General features: G+C 37.6%; 1 protein-coding gene across 6 annotated transcripts in view; it reads left to right on the top strand.

The window, feature by feature from the left end:
• The window catches only part of EXOC6B (exocyst complex component 6B), a 600,511-nt gene that overhangs the window by 352,348 nt on the left and 231,434 nt on the right, over window positions 1-16,729 (top strand). For 5 of the 6 annotated variants that reach the window (XM_044392293.3, XM_057309029.1, XM_044392302.3 and 2 more), the window contains one exon: window positions 5,541-5,720. In XM_044392293.3, the coding sequence (XP_044248228.1) occupies window positions 5,541-5,720 (180 nt within the window). Of the gene's footprint in view, window positions 1-5,540; window positions 5,721-5,969; window positions 5,993-16,729 lie in introns of those variants that run through there. The other variant, XM_044392306.3, reaches the window with a different exon arrangement.

Here is a 16,729-nt window from a genome sequence, read left to right as displayed (position 1 = left end):
ACCTAAGACTGAACCGTAAAACTCCTAGAAGAAAACATAGTGGGTAAGCTGTTTGACATTAGTCTTGACATTGATTTTTTTGTATTTGACACCAAAGCAAAGGCAATAAAAGCAAATATGAACAAATGGGACTACATCAAGCTACAAATCTTCTGCACAGCAAAGGAAACCATCAACAAAATGAAAAGGCAACTGATGGAATGTGAAAAAATATTTGCAAACCACATATCCCAATAGGGGTTTAATATCCAAATTATAAAAGGAACTCATACAAATCAACAACAAAAAACCCAAATAACCCAAGTAAAAAATGAGCAAAGGATACGAATAGACATTTTCCCAAAGAAGACATACAAATGGCCAACAGATACATGCAAAAGTGTTCAGGATCACTAACCATCAAGGAAATGCAAATCAAAACCAAAGTGAAATATCACCTCACACCTCACAACTGTTAAAAAGACAAAAGATAAATGCTGACAAGAATGTGGAGAAAAAGGAACAGTTGTACACTCTTGGTGGCCATGTAAACTGGTTACAACCTCTGTGGAAGACAATTTGAAGATTCCTTAAGAAAGTAAAAATGGAGGTGTCATATCATCCAGCAATCCATATATAATTTCTGTGTGTGTGTCCAGAGAAATTGAAATCATCATTTTGAATACTTCCCTATACTTCTGTGTTCATTCTAGCATTATTCACAATAGCCAAGATGTGGAAACAACCTAATGGGCTATCAATGGATGAATGGATAAAGAAATTATATATGCATACACACACACACACACACACACACACACACACACACACACACATCATATACACAATGGAATATCATCCAACCTCAAAAGAGAAGGAAATCATGTCATTTGCAACAACATGGGTAAACCAGTAAGGCATTCTGGTAAATGAAATATACCAGACAGAGAATGCCAAAACTGCATGGTATCACTTATATGTGGAATCTAAGAAAATAGTTGAACTCATAGAAACAGAGAGTAGAAAAGTTGTTGTCGGGGGCTGAGAGGTGAGGGGAAAAGAGAGAGGTTGATCAAAGGGTATAAACACTCAACTGTAAGAGGAATAGGTGTGGGCATCTAATATGTAACATGGTGACTATAGCTAATAATACCATATTATAGAAATGAAATTTGGTAAGAGAGTAGACCTGAAATATTCTCACCAAAAAAAAAAAAAAAGTGTGGTGTCGGTCGTGTTAATTATTTCGATGTAGGGTATCCTCTTACAGTGTATACCTATATCTAATCATTGTGTTGTATATTTAAAATATCTTACAATTTTGTCAATTGTACCCTTATAAAGCTGAAAAAAGTTCTTCCATATATTTAAGGAAGACATTACACCACTCCTCCAGAGTATTTCCCAGAAGATAGAAGCAATGGGAATACTTCCTAACTCATTGTAGGAGGCCAGCATTAATGTAATACCAGCCAGACGTTACAGGGAAGAAGATCCACAGGCTAATATCGCTCATGAACATAGGTACAAAAATTCTCAACGACATATTAGCAAACCTAATCCAACAGTGCATTAGAAGAATTATACCCTATGACCCTGAGATTTTTTTCTTGGTCTGCAAGACCCATTTAACATTAGAAATCAAGGTGATGCATCACATCAATGGGCTAAAGAAGAATTATAGTCATAACAATAGGTGCTCTCAGCAGACCTAGATGAGAGGGAGAACTTCCTTAACTTGACAAAGAACATCTATGAAAGTCCTACAGCTAACATCAAACATGATAATGAGAAACTAGACATTTTCCTGCTAAAATCAGGAAAAGTACAAGGATGTTCCTTCATACCACTCCTATTCAACATGCAATAAGACAGGAAAGAAAATATTTACGGATTGGGAAGGTAGAACTTTGTTTATAGATGACATGATTGTGTTAAGTAGAAAATATGAAAAAATTAACAAAAACTACTGGAGGTAATAAGTGCATATAGCAAGTCTCAGGATTCAAGGCTAATATACAGAAGTCATTTGCTTTCTTATTATACCAGTGCAGCAAAGGAAACCATCAGTTTGCAATTAAAAATACAGTGCCATTTACATTAACATCAAGAAAGAGAGAAATAGGTATAAATTTAGCAAATAAACAAGATCTACATCAAATTTATAAAATTCGGATGAAAAGAAATAAAAGAAGAAATATCTAAATAAATGGAAATATGTTCTATATTCATGTATAGGAAGACTTAAAATTTTATCAAGATAACAGTTCTTCTCAAGTGGATTTATAAATTCAATGCAATTTCAGTCCAAATCCCCACAGGTCATTTTGTGAATATTGACAAATTGATTCTAAAGTATGTATGGAAAGGCTAAACACCCAGAATAGCCAACACAATATTGAAGAACAGTGTTGGAGGACTGACGGTACCTGACTATAAAGTGACAGTAATCAAGACAATGTGCTGTTGGCAAAAGCATAGATAATAGATCAAAGGAACAGAGTAAGGGGCCCAGAAATAGACCCACACTAATATAGTCAAACAAATGTTGATAGGGAGTAGTCAATTCCATGGAGAAAGGAAAGTCTTTTTAATAAATGGTGTTGGAACAACTGGACATCCACATGCAAAAAAGAAAGAAAATAATCTAGATAGATTATTACACTTATTAGGCTTTTACTTTTATTACAGATCTTACATTTTTCACAATGGATCATAGACTTACATGTAAAACACAAAACTATAAAACTTGTAGAACATAGCAAAAGGGAAGCTCTCCGTTACTTTGGGTGTGGCTATGACTTTTTGGATATAACACCAAAAACATGATCCATCAAGGGAAATATTGCTAAGTTGGACTTTATTAAAATGAAAAACTTGTTCTCTTGGAAAGACATCGTAACGAGAATGAAAAGACAAGCCATAGGTAGGGGAAAAATATTTGCAAAACATATCTAATAAAGACATATCCAAAATATACAAAGAACTGGTAAAACTCAACAATAAGAAAACAAACAACCCAATTTAAAAACAGGCAAAAGATCTGAACAGACACCTCACTAAGGAATGGAGAGAGAATTGTAAATTCATCTACAATGAGATGCCACTACACAACTGTTACAATGGCTAAAATCCAAAACACTGACAACACCAAATGCTGTAGCAGCAACAACTCTCATTCATTGCTGGTGCTAATGCAAAATGGTAATGCCATTTTGGAAGACAGTTTATCAGCTTCTTTCAAGTCTAAACATAGATAGTCTTACCACTGCAATCCACCAGTCATGCTCTTTGGTATTATCCAAGTGAGTTGAAAATTGAAGCCACACAAAACTTACACATGTATGTTTAGAGCAGTTTTATTTATAACTGGCCAAACGTGGAAGCTACCAGGATGTCCTCCTGTAAGTGAATGGGTAAACAAACTATGATACATTTAGACAATGGAGTGTTATTCAGTGATGAAAAGGAATGGACTATCAAGCTATGAAAAGACACAGAGGAAGCTTAAATGTACATCCCTAAGGAAAAGAAGTCAATCTGAAAAGCTACATACTGTAAGATTCCAAGTATATAACATTCTGGAAAAGGCAAAGTTATGGAGAAAGTAAAAAGGTCAGTTGTTGCCAGGATTCAGGGGATGACCAAAGGAGGATTGAACAGATAGAACTGAGTGGATTTGTAGGACAGGAAAGCTATTCTGTATGAGACTGTTGTGGTGAATATGTGACATTATAGATTTATCAGTACCCATAGAACTGTACCACACTAAGATCAAACCCTAATGCAAACTATGGATTTTAGTTAATCATAAAACATCAATACCGGTTCATCAGTTGTCACAGATGTACCACACTAATGAAGTTTTGATATAGAGTAAACAGTGTGGGGGGGGGGTTATGTGGGGCAGTATATGTGAATGCTCTGTACTTCCTGCTCAATTTTTCTTCAAGTTTAAATTTCTAAAAAATGATGTTTATTAATGAAAACTCTTAGTAAAATGGGAATTCAAGGACAGTATTAAATTATCATACAAGTGTGTAAATATGTAACCACAGAAATGCTCAGTGAAACATTGTTCATATAAATATAGTCAGTGCCTATAATTATAGTATATAAATACATTGCCAAATTATACAGCCACTAAAAGGATGAAAATGGAGAGGAAGGTATGAATTAGAAATTTAGGAGTTAAAATTTACAGTACACAGTAACTGGCTATGAAAGAAAGAATGGAATCCAATATCTTGTGTAGATCTCTGCCTTGGACTGAACTAGACAGGTGAAGTGTGGAGATTATGATCCATTTAGTGTTGGGCTCACTGTGTTTAAAGTTTCTGTGGATCCTAATGCCCAGGAAGTAATCAGATATATGGGTCTTAGGAGTGCCCAGGTGGCTCAGTTGGTTAAGCATCTGACTCTTGATTTTGGTTCGAGTTATGATCTCAGGCTTCTGAGATTGAGCTCCACGTAAGGCTCCATGCTGAGTGTGGAGCCTGCTTAAGATTCTCTCTCTCTCCCTCTCCTGCTTGGGCTCTCACTCTAAGAAAAAGAATAAATAAATACATAAAAAAGATACACAGGTCTTTAACAAGAGTAGGTTTGGATAGAGAGAGTGTAAGCTCTAGGAGTTGATGTAATCACCCAGTGAAATTGAGAGGATTAGAGGCCAGAAAAGTAGAAGTAAAACCAGGAGAAAACCATGTTGTGAAAGCCAAAGGAGAACAGAGTTCTAGGAGAGAATGTTGAACAGAGACCAAGTAAGATCAGACTAGAAAATGATTATTGCACGTTGAAGCATGAAGTCATGGGTTACTGTGGACCAAACCATGGTGACAGATGGTTAGCACTGGAATCCTGATTGCCCTGGTTCAAGTAGACCTGTTTGTCCTGAAAATATTTTTCTTGGAACATTAGTCCCTTAATGCTTGTTACAACCTTTTATATGCAAACGTACATCATGAATCTCTTAAACAGGGTTTCTCAAACGTATTTGATCTAGGAACTCATGTGCTGTTGCGTTAGCATTTTTCAGATCTCGTGTTCCTTAGAACACATTTCAGGAAACACTGGCGTATACCAATCTGAAGGAGCTTGATGACAGAGACACTAGAGAGGTAGGATAGTAACTAGTGGGAATATTTATAGCATGAAGCCGAAACTTCAGAATACTTACTTTAAGCAAGTGAGGAGACTAGGGGCTATAGAGAGGTTATTATTACAGCAAGGGAGGTTCTTGGAGTCCTAGAAGAGATGAACAGGAATAAGACCCTGAGAGTGAGCATGGTTTTGAACCAATGTAGGAAAGTAAAAAAGGATGCAGACAGTTGAGGGCAGTAAAGGTAGATTCTTTATTTGGTGAAGCAAAACAATAGCTTGTCTTGCAGACCCAGAATAGAAAAGACTCTCCTGTGCTTTTGAAAAAGAAAAATTCATGGAGACTGTGATATTACTTATTATTCCCAGTTCTGTTACTTAATGGATGTAAGTGTGAGATGTCTCCAAGTAGGAATTTCTGATTATGGAAGTCTGAATGATTTTTAAAATTCTGTATTTCACAGGATGCCAGACATGCAGCTGAAGAAGAGATTTATACCAACTTAAACCAGAAGATCGACCAGTTTCTCCAGCTGGCTGACTATGACTGGATGACTGGAGATTTGGGCAACAAAGCTAGTGATTACCTAGTAGACCTCATTGCCTTTCTACGAAGCACTTTTGCTGTATTCACACACCTTCCCGTAAGTGACAGTTGCTCTTACATTGCCCATTGTATGGAAAAAAGTTTTCTTAAAACCTAGTTTGGTGAAAGATGTTTGTGCTTTAACGAACTGAGAAGCTCTTCAGGATGCAAAAGCTTTTACTATAATTATCGTCCCTTGATGAGATATAGAGACTCTCCCATCATTTTTTCATTGACTTTTGCATTTTATTTTGAAAATGGTCCCTAATATTATGTCTATTTCTGTTTCTCCTAATTTCACCTAAAGTAATTCGTTCAAACACATAGTGAATGCCATAGTGAATTTCCAAGAGGAAAAACTTAGGAGTTAGAATTTCAGGTATGTATCTTTTAGTCCTAGATTATCCATTTAATTTTTTACTAAATATTTTATTTATTTATTTGACACAGAGAGAGAGAGCACAAGCAGGGGGGAGCAGCAGGCAGAGGGAGAGGGAGAAGCAGGCTCCCTGCTGAGCAGGGAGCCGGGTGTGGGACTCGATCCCAGGACCCTGGGATCATGACCTGAGCTGAAGGCAGAGGCTTAACTGACTGAGCCACCTAGGCACCCCTCCATTTAATTTTTTTTTTTAACCCCAAATTCTCTGGTGAAATTCTCCATCTTTTTAATCTGATTTGTCTTTCTTTTCTCTGTTTTCTTGAGCATATTAATTAGTCATTTTAAAGTTGTTTTTTACTAATGGTAAAGTGTCGTTCACCCACATGTAGGTGGAATTGTTTCTGATTTTTTTTCTTAGTTATCAGTCATATGATCGTATCTCTTCCTATTATTTTTTTTGGTTGGTGTTAAACATTGCATTTATTTGTTTTATTATTTTTTTATAATAATTTTTTTTATTATATTAGTCACCATACAGTACATCCCTGGTTTTTGATGTAAAGTTCGATGATTCATTAGCTGCGTATAACACCCAGTGCACCATGCAATATGTGCCCTCTTTACTACCCATCACCAGCCTATCCCATTCCCCTCCCCCCTCCCCTCTGAAGCCCTCAGTTTGTTTCTCAGAGTTCATATTCTCTCATGCTTCATTCCCCCTTCTGATTACCCCCCCTTTCTTTATCCCTTTCTTCTCCTACCGATCTTCCTATTTCTTATGTTCCATAGATGAGAGAAACCATATGATAATTGTCTTTCTCTGCTTGACTTATTCCACTTAGCATTATCTCCTTCAGTGCTGTCCATGTTGCAGCAAATGTTGAGAACTCGTTCTTTTTGATAGCTGAGTAATATTCCATTGTATATATGGACCACATCTTCTTAATCCAGTCATCTGTTGAAGGACATCTCGGCTCCTTCCACGATTTAGATATTGTGGACAATGCTGCTATGAACATTGGGGTGCATATGGCCCTTCTCTTCACTACGTCTGTATCTTTGGGGTAAATACCCAGTAGTGCAATTGCTGGATCATAGGGTAGCTCAATTTTTAACTTTTTAAGGGACCTCCACACTGTTTTCCAGAGTGGCTGTACCAACTTGCATTCTCACCAACAATGTAGGAGGGATCCCCTTTCTCCACATCCTCTCCAGCAATTGTTGTTTCTTGCCTTGTCAATTTTTGCCATTCTAACTGGCGTAAGGTGGTATCTTCATGTGGTTTTGATTTGAAACATTGCATTTAAAACATGTAGAGGTTCTGGGTGTTAACATCTCCCACCAGAGCTGGGTTATCCCTTCCATTACTAAGTAGGTAGTATGGGTAGGTGGTTCATGGTTTGAGCCTCATCATCTTCATCCCATCGTGGCTAACCTGGGTCCAGCTTGGGTTGCAGATGCAGTGTACCTTTGGTTTGCCCCTGTTGCTAGGATGTGGTTCTTCAGAGCTTTTAATCAGAACCTGACACACCATCATCTCTTCAGGACCAAGAGGATTATGGAACTTTCCACTTATCAGAAAAACCTTATCTCTTCAGCCTCCTGCCTTTTTTAATTTTAGAGTTTGGCAAATGTCTTGAGAAGGAGGCTTACCCAGATCAGTGACTGCCAACAGGAAAAAAGTGGTTGCAGATTGTCAGGGTCAATTCACCGCTCCCTTAAGATCTTTCAGCTCCCACCTGAGATTCTCATGAATCCTCCCGCTAGTGAGTCTTTTTCTGTAAACACTAAGACTGTGGGAAATCTTACTTTGTTTTTCAAAGGTTATGGCTTAGACCCTTATTTTCCTTAGCCTTGTAGCTTTAGGATTCAGAAAATGTCTTGAGGAGAAAACTGGCCCTCAGATCTCCAATTTTGGCACTTCAGCCCTATGGAAGCAACAACAATTCAGTGATTTTTTTTTCACCCCAGTAGTCACTCTTTGCCTGCACCTAATCCAGATTCTCAGTCTGTTCCTATGCCTGCGTTGGGCTGATGCCTCCAGGGCCGGCTGCAGAGCCTCAGCTCACCTCGAAAAGGCTCGCCCTCTTTGCAGCGTCATTCCCTTTAGTCCTCATTGCTTCATAGCTGTCTGGTGTCTCTCCATTTTCCACTGACTTGTATACTGCTTGCTGGGAGCATTGGCCTGCAGAAAACTGGGTCATTTCATCTAGCTTCACCTTAACACCAAAGCCAGACGGAAGTAGCACAAAAGAGCAAATGATGAACCAATCAATAGTTTAGCAAGTCAGTTCCTAAGTGTTTTGAGAAAGTAATTTACCACTACTATGTAGGATTCAGTCTAGAGATGCAAGGATGGTTTGATATTTAAAAATCTGTTAATCTAATTTATCACATTACTAAGTGGAAGAGATGAGGATCATCTTTGTGAATTCCAAAAAGGCATTCCACAACATCCAGCCTGCTCTCCTGATTCAAAAAAACACTTACTAGGGGCGCCTGGGTGGCACAGCGGTTAAGCGTCTGCCTTCGGCTCAGGGCGTGATCCTGGCGATCCGGGATCGAGCCCCACATCAGGCTCCTCCGCTATGAGCCTGCTTCTTCCTCTCCCACTCCCCTTGCTTGTGTTCCCTCTCTCACTGGCTGTCTCTATCTCTGTCAAATAAATAAATAAAATCTTTATAAAAAAAAAACACTTACTAAAACTCAAGCAATAGAATATTTCATTAACATGATAAAGAGCATCTATATGAAGTTCAGCAACCACTATAGATTTAGCAGTGGGACACTGAAAACACTTATTTGCATTTACATCAGAAGTATGGTGAAGATACTTCTTATTACTGCTTTAGAAGTTCTGTCAAATAAAGTTAAAAAATAAATAATAGATGTTATCATTGTTCATAGATTATTACAGTGTGATTGGATAACCTCCAGAAAATCAACTAAAAAATAATTAGGACCAATAAGACTTTCGTTGGTTAGATGGTCCACTTAGAAAACAAATCAGCTTCTCTTATATTAGCAATACCCTCAGGGAAAATATATTGCAAAAAAAAAAAAAGCACTATTCATTATTGGGTTATAAAATCTCTGTAAGTATACTTAACAAATTATTTGTAGGACTAATGTGAAGAACATGTCACAAAATAATTTTAGAGACTTTATTATGTACAAATACAGCATTTTAGGTGGGAATAATCATATTTCAAAGAATTTTTCCAAAATTAATCAAATTGCCATGAGTAATAAGTGAATTTGGTGGTGGTGGATTATTTTAACTAAATAATTCTAAGATTTATTTGTAGACAAAAATGTACAATATTTGCCAAAAAATATGAAAAAGTAAATTGAATGTGGTCTTTTCCTATCAAGTATAGAAATGTTATTATAAACCAAAAATAATTTAACTAATACCCTTCTCACACTGGAATAGACTGATAGATTAGAGGAAGAGAACATCAAATCTAGAAATAGTTCAAAGTACATGTAAGAACTTAGTATAAGATAAAGGTGACATTAGTAATTGCTGTTGCCACCACTATCTGCTTTGGATAAAAAGATGTTTTCATATATCAAAATAAATTCTAGGTCAAATGCATGTTTACATTTTAATTTATTTTTTAACTTTTTAAAGATTTTATCTAAATTCAAGTTAGTTAACATAGAGCGTATTACTAGTTTCAAGGGTAGAATTTAGTGATTCATCAGTTACATATAACACCCAGTGCTCATTACATCATGTGTCTTCCTTAATGCCCATCACCGAGTTTCCCCACCCCTCCACCCACATGTTTACATTTTTAAAAAGAAAGAAATTATGGGAGAACCAGTAAAAACATTAGCAAATATTTCTGTAATCTGAAAAGAAGTCACCATCATAAGGATGACACCAAAGAGTGAAATCATTAAGGGAAAGGTTAATAATTTGACCACATAAAATGTTCTGTAAGATACCTAACGAGAATTAATAAAGGAAGTAGAATGTAAGCTTACTACAAAAGTAATTAATGAGTATTTCCAAAGGTTAGTATCTGTAATATATAACAATATAACCCATTGTTTCAAACTCAGAAGACGCTGTTGGGAAAATTTGCAGATGTTGTATTTTAGGCAGTCAGAAAACAAGATCTGATCTCACTTTTATTAATATAGATACACACACATTAATCATCTATACTATATATGATAAGACTCTAGAATTCTGTACTGCCTGGTTTAACTATACCAGTCTCTATATACCTTTTCTTTTTTCTTTTTGCTTCTTTGTGTTTAAAAAATTTTTTTTTCTGTCATGAAACATTTGCTGCTTTTATAATTCTGGGGGTGGGGGAAGGTGATACTTGGAATTGTTATTCTGTGTTCCAAGATTATTCTGTCCTTGATAATTAATTTATATTTAAAAAAAACCCACTTTTATTGAAGAAAGATTTTTACAAATGTGTTTCATTTTGTGGAAGGGACATGGCCAATAGTATTTTGGCTGTAATGTCTCCCCCAGCACTGTATAGTTACTCGAGTGAGTCAGATTTTGGAATTCATGGGAAATAAAATGCAGTAGTTCAAATGCGAAGCCATCCTGGACAGGTATTCCCTATATTCATCTTACTTGTTTTTTTTTTCTGTTCTTCAGATATAAAAATGACACCCAGTAAACGTGAATGTTTATATATATCATATAATACATTGGTTCCTATTTATACAATAGCTATCATATGTCAGCCCCATACTTACTTTAATGTCGGGGCCATTTAGAAGCAGTACTGTTAATGAGACTCTTGTTTGTCTAACACAAAGTCTATGCTTTTTCCGCCAGTAGAGTTTTGACCTTTCTTGCAGGTCTATACTATAAGTAATTTGTTGAGGATTTTTCCTTTTTTTGTTGATTTTGAGCTGCCATTGCTACCTAAATACTGGAACCTCTCGGTGTTATCGTACTATCTAGAATCAAAGTCAGAGGTAACTCACAGCCCTAAATCCTCAGTATTGCTTCCACAAATGCCATATTTCTGTGTAGTCTAGTATAGAGATTTTCTTTTTGAAGCCACTGTTCCCGTATTTGTATTCACCAACTGTTACATACTCTAGAGTCAAATTGGTATGGCTTCTAAAAATATACCTTCTTCTGGTTTTTACTGACAGCAAAAGAGACTGCCCGGCATTTGTATTTGTGTTTCCCAGTGTGCTAGATATGGTCTTCATGGAAGCTCATATTAGTAAAATGTATTAACCAAACAGAGCTGTGTCTGAGATTTGCTCTTGTGTACTTACAGTGCGAAATGAGAGAGGAAGGAGCTATTTCTGAGAAAAAAAAAATCATTTGTTTTTTAATTAATGTGCATATTTCTTTTCATATTTTAAATTCCCTAGCAAGAGGGGCTTTCTTGTCAAAGAGAGATTGGATAATAAGAAATATATATATGCAAGGAACTGCAAAGAGAAAACCACACGGCCTTGTTATATTATATTTTGAAATCCCCAGGTTTTCTTAGTTCTCAGGGATGTTTTGTCACCACGCTAGTAACATAACCAAAGGGACAAGGCAGTGTGTAGGTGTGTGTATGTAAGAGAGAGAGAGAAAGAGAGAGAGCGTGTGTGGATAGAGAGGGAAAGAGAAGGTTTGAGTGGGAGGGGATGTCCTGGATTACGCTTCACTGAACACTGAATGGTCAGGGGGGAAAATTATTGAAATTTGCAACTATTTTCCCCTTGAAGTTTTGATGACTAAGGTGGCCTACCTGTTTTCATGAGGCACCCAGAAATGATTATAATAATAAGGTTTTCCACAGTTAGACTTCTAAAGTGTTGCCTTGTCCTTTAAGAGATGAGGTAAGTACACAAGCGTGTTTGCAGCTCCAGTTGTATGATTAAGAATTGCATGCACACCTACCCGTTTTGCATGCTCAGCATAAGAGCCTACTTTTGAGACTTTATCCTTGTTATCCTGATAATTATCTTTCAGAAATGCATGAGAGAGAGGAAATGCTGTCTCAAGTAACGGACCCAGAGGAGGGAATCCTGACTTTGTTTTCCCTGTCTGCTATTAATGTTAATTTATATGACCTAGGTCAAGATCTCTCTTAACCCATTTCGGTTTGCCTTAGTTTCTTCGTCTAAAACTACAGTGGTACCTGTCCTTGGCCTTCCTTCCTGGGCAGTTACTTGATGGGCCATCTTTAAGGGAAAGTCATCTTCTATATAAAAGTTCCTCAAATCTTTCCTGCCTAAAACCCTTTTAAGCAACATTTCTCTGAGCACTGCATTTAATTCTGTGCACTGCTGCCATCTCAGGACTAACCAAATGATTCTGCTACTTAGAAAGTGTCAGTGCGTCCCATTAAGTATAAAATCTTCTCTGTGACCATCAAGACTTTCCATTAATATGACCGCCATTTTATCCTTGTCTCTCTCAGTTTTCTATTTGCCCAAGATATTCCTTCCAAACTGAAGTATTGCTTTTTGTCAGGCACACCCAGCTGTTCTCTGCCTTTGGTGCTGTTTGTCTCTTTTAACTGTGTGTGTTGAAATCTCACCCATCCTTCAAGGCTCATTTCAAATTGTGCACCTTCCATGAAGCCTTCTCCAATTCTCCCCCTTTTTTTTAAAAAAAAGATTTTATTTATTTATTTGACAGAGAGGGAGACAGCCAGCGAGAGAGGGAACACAAGCAGGGGGAGTGGGAGAGGAAGAAGCAGGCTCATAGCGGAGGAGCCTGATGTGGGGCTCGATCCCAGAACACCGGGATCATGCCCTGAGCTGAAGGCAGCTGCTTAACCGCTGTGCCACCCAGGCGCCCCTAAATAAATAAAATCTTAAAAAAAAAAAAAAAAAGTGGACTCAGAGAAGTTACGTACTTTGTAAGAGATACAACAAATAGGTGGCAAGGTCAGGATTTAAACAGATTTATTTGACTTTAAAACTTCCCATCATACCATTGTGCCCACTTGATTGATTTCCAGCTACAAACTGTGGATAGATAGAGATCTTGCTTGAATCATCTCTGGCTTTGTGTATGGTGCAGTACCTTGCATGAAATGCTGCACAATAAGTTTACTTGTTATGTGTAATAAATTAAGTGAATTCCTACCTAGGAATTGAGAACCATTTTTGGATCATGCATATCATTATAAGTAATCATGTATTATTAAAAAGCAAAGGTCATGAAGTATTATTCTGAGACAAGGGCCTAAAGTTAGTATGGGTTAAAATTCTAACTGGGTCTTTCTCCTTCCATATTCCCTTAAACTTATCCAAATTAAAAAAAAATCATTGTTTTTCAAGTAACAGAATTTTAATTTTAAAAATAGTTTGCCTCTTTCTAACCTCACCTAGTTCCCTTAGCTGACATCTCATGTGGAAATTCTCTCATCTAGTGGTAATGACACGTCTCTAAACCAGCCCAATCCCTGTGGTTTTCTCTTGAACAAAACATAGGGGTGCCTTGGAGATATTGTGGGTCTGGTTCCAGACCACAGCAATAAATCGAATATCGCAATTAAGCAAGTCAAATGAATTTTTTTTTTGTTTCCCCAATGCATGTAAGTTATGTTTACACTATACTGTAGTCTGTTAAGTGTACAGTAACATCACGTTTAAAACACCGATGTACATAACTTATTTGAAAAATGTTTTTTTTTTTTAAGATTTTATTTATTTATTGGCCAGAGAGACAGCCAGCGAGGGAGGGAACACAGGCAGGGGGAGTGGGAGAGGAAGAAGCAGGCTCCCAGTGGAGGAGCCTGTTGCGGGGCTGGATCCCATAACGCCGGGATCACGCCCTGAGCCAAAAGCAGACGCTTGAGGACTGAGCCACCCAGGCGCCCCTGAAAAATGTTTTATTGCTTAAAAATGCTACCCATCATCTCTGAGCTTTTAATGAGTTGTGATCTTTTTGCTGGTGGAGGGTCTTGCCTCGATTATGATGGCTGCTGGACTGAGCAGGTGATGGTTACTGAAGGTCAGGGAGGCTGTGACAATTTTTTACAAGGAAGACAGTGATGTTTGCTGCATTGATTATCTTTTCTTTTCAGGAATAAGTTCATGTGATGCCATTTGATAACATTTTACCCACAGTAGAGCCTCTTTCAAGATTCTAATCAAATCCCTCCAACCCTGCCCCTGCTTTCTCCACTGGGTTTATGTAATGTTCTACGAAGTCATTTGTTGTCATTTCAGCAGTCTTACGGCATCTTCACCAAGAAGAGATTCCATCTCAAGAAACCACTTTCTTTACGCATCCATAAGAAATGACTCCTCATTTGTTCAAGTTTTATCATGAGATCCCAGCAATTCAGCCCCATCCTCAGGCTTCATTTCTTTTTCTTTTTCTTTCTTTCTTTTTTTTTTTAAAGATTTTATTTATTTATTTGACAGAGATAGAGACAGCCAGTGAGAGAGGGAACACAGCAGGGGGAGTGGGAGAGGAAGAAGCAGGCTCCCAGCAGAGGAGCCTGATGTGGGGCTCGATCCCATAACGCCGGGATCATGCCCTGAGCCAAAGGCAGCTGCTTAACCGCTGTGCCACCCAGGCGCCCCTCTCAGACTTCATTTCTAATTTCCACCCCATCTGCAGTTACTTCCTCTACTGCCTTGAACCTTCAGTTTACTAAAAACCCGGTATCTCCAAGTGAAAGAGAGTGAAGTGCTATAAAATGAGGCGTGCCTGTCAGGAAGTTTCGGGTGTGTTCTCAAGCAGCAGAAGGCATCAGAGCCTTCAGGATATCAGTCAGTTTTTTCTTCAGAATAACTATATAGGTAGAGCCAGTGTCCAAGGAAAGTTTTTTCTTTTTTGCTATTTTTTTCCCTCTGATGCAACAAATTATAGATTTGTGGATGATTTATCTGCCTACTGAGAAATCAGTGTTCCCTGTTTCTGTGCTGTTAAGAATTTGGTTATTTGAGCTACATAGAGTACTTTGCAATCAACAGATGAGCCCCCTACTGTGGTATCAGGGCAGTGAGTTTAGTTAGTGACTTACATCCTTCAGGAGTTTTATATTTCTTCAGACACATCTTTGTGTGTCGAGCTATTACGTAACACTCTTTCTCCAGAACACTTACCGACAGCCACAGCCAATCTATCTGATTGTATTCAGCCAGCAGTCCTTTGACTCTTTAGTATTGACCTCCTGCTCTCATAATTATGAAATAAAAGATTAAGATTGTTTAATTCCAAATGCTAAGGGGCATCTGCTTCTAATCTTGTTTTTGCTGCTGAGATAGGGTAGAAAATAAGGAGATGGAGTCTAGTGCTTATAGGACCACAAAATGCTTCAGATCTCCGTATCCAATACACTAGTTAGAGTCAGAGGGATAGTGGGAACATCTTGGATACTGCTCTGTCTGGTCACTTTACTATCTCAGATACCTTTATCAAATGGGAAGGAGGCTGCTCTGAGTCTTTTGCATTGGTACTGGGGTAGTGGCAAGCTGGGTATTCTCTGAGGACAAAACAATTATTTCAACATTGCTTATAAGACCAAATAATTAAAAACAACCTTAACTGTGTCATAACAGGTAAATGGCTATATAAACTGTGTACTGTTGGTCAAGGAACTATTATGCATTGGTTAAAACTAATTTTATGAATATTAAGTAATACTGCTGCACCGCAAAATATTTATAATATAACGTTAAATGAAAAAAGCAGAATGAAAATTTTACAAACATGATTACAAGTATGTAAAAACTGTAAAAACATGTTAGTAGTGGGGAAAATGTTCAATAGGATATATGCGAAGTGTGAATAATTGTGTTTGTGGTGTGGCTTCCTAATCTTTTCAAAATTGCCATTTTATTTTTTTTTTGTTATTGGCATTTTAAAAATATTGAAGCATTTGCTTCATTAAGAAATGCTTAGAGGGGCGCCTGGGTGGCACAGCGGTTAAGCGTCTGCCTTCGGCTCAGGGCGTGATCCCGGCGTTATGGGATCGAGCCCCGCATCAGGCTCCTCCGCTATGAGCCTGCTTCTTCCTCTCCCACTCCCCCTGCTGTGTTCCCTCTCTCGCTGGCTGTCTCTAACTCTGTCAAATAAATAAATAAAATCTTTAAAAAAAAAGAAAAAAAAAAAAGAAATGCTTAGATCTTTGTGTCTTGTTCCTTTGTGTCAGGCTTGCCTTTGGTCATAAATTGCAGTAGTGAAAGATTTCAGTCTTCTTCGTTTAGCTCATCTCGTTCTTCAAATCAACCCCTTTTCACAGGTTAAATTTAGGCGTAGCCAGGTGAATTACTGTCTGAGATCGTACAAGTCACCATATGGCAGAATAGAGATTTAGACTGAGGCCTCTCTTGCTGAAGGCTGTGATCTTTTTGCTATAGTAAACTAATTTACTATGAACTAGTTTGCATTTTCCTTAAAATTTCAAAGACTAAAGGAGGAGGAGATTAAAGGAGGAGATTTGGAATTTGTAGGGGTTCTGTTGACTTGAGGTGTCCTAGCCAAGTTCCAGGCAAGGGGGACTGACGAAGCATGATCAAGATTCGATCAGAAATAGTAAATCACGACTGAGGAGAACTGAGGGTGTGTGGTCATTAAAGGAAGAACGGAATGCGGAGCTTCTCTTTATGCCAGTTTATTTTCAGATGTGTATTTCTTAAACACTGGTATGTCTGTTATGTCCTCTGCTCAGAAATTTTTAATGATTCGTACTTTTTCTGGGGTAACTCTTATTCACATTACATATATTTCC

The sequence above is a fragment of the Ursus arctos genome, unplaced genomic scaffold (assembly GCF_023065955.2).
Source record: "Ursus arctos isolate Adak ecotype North America unplaced genomic scaffold, UrsArc2.0 scaffold_8, whole genome shotgun sequence".
In the NCBI taxonomy this organism is placed as follows: Eukaryota; Metazoa; Chordata; class Mammalia; order Carnivora; family Ursidae; genus Ursus; species Ursus arctos.
The sequence above is the reverse complement of the archived record's forward strand: the minus strand, read 5'-3'. Positions and strand labels throughout refer to the sequence as shown.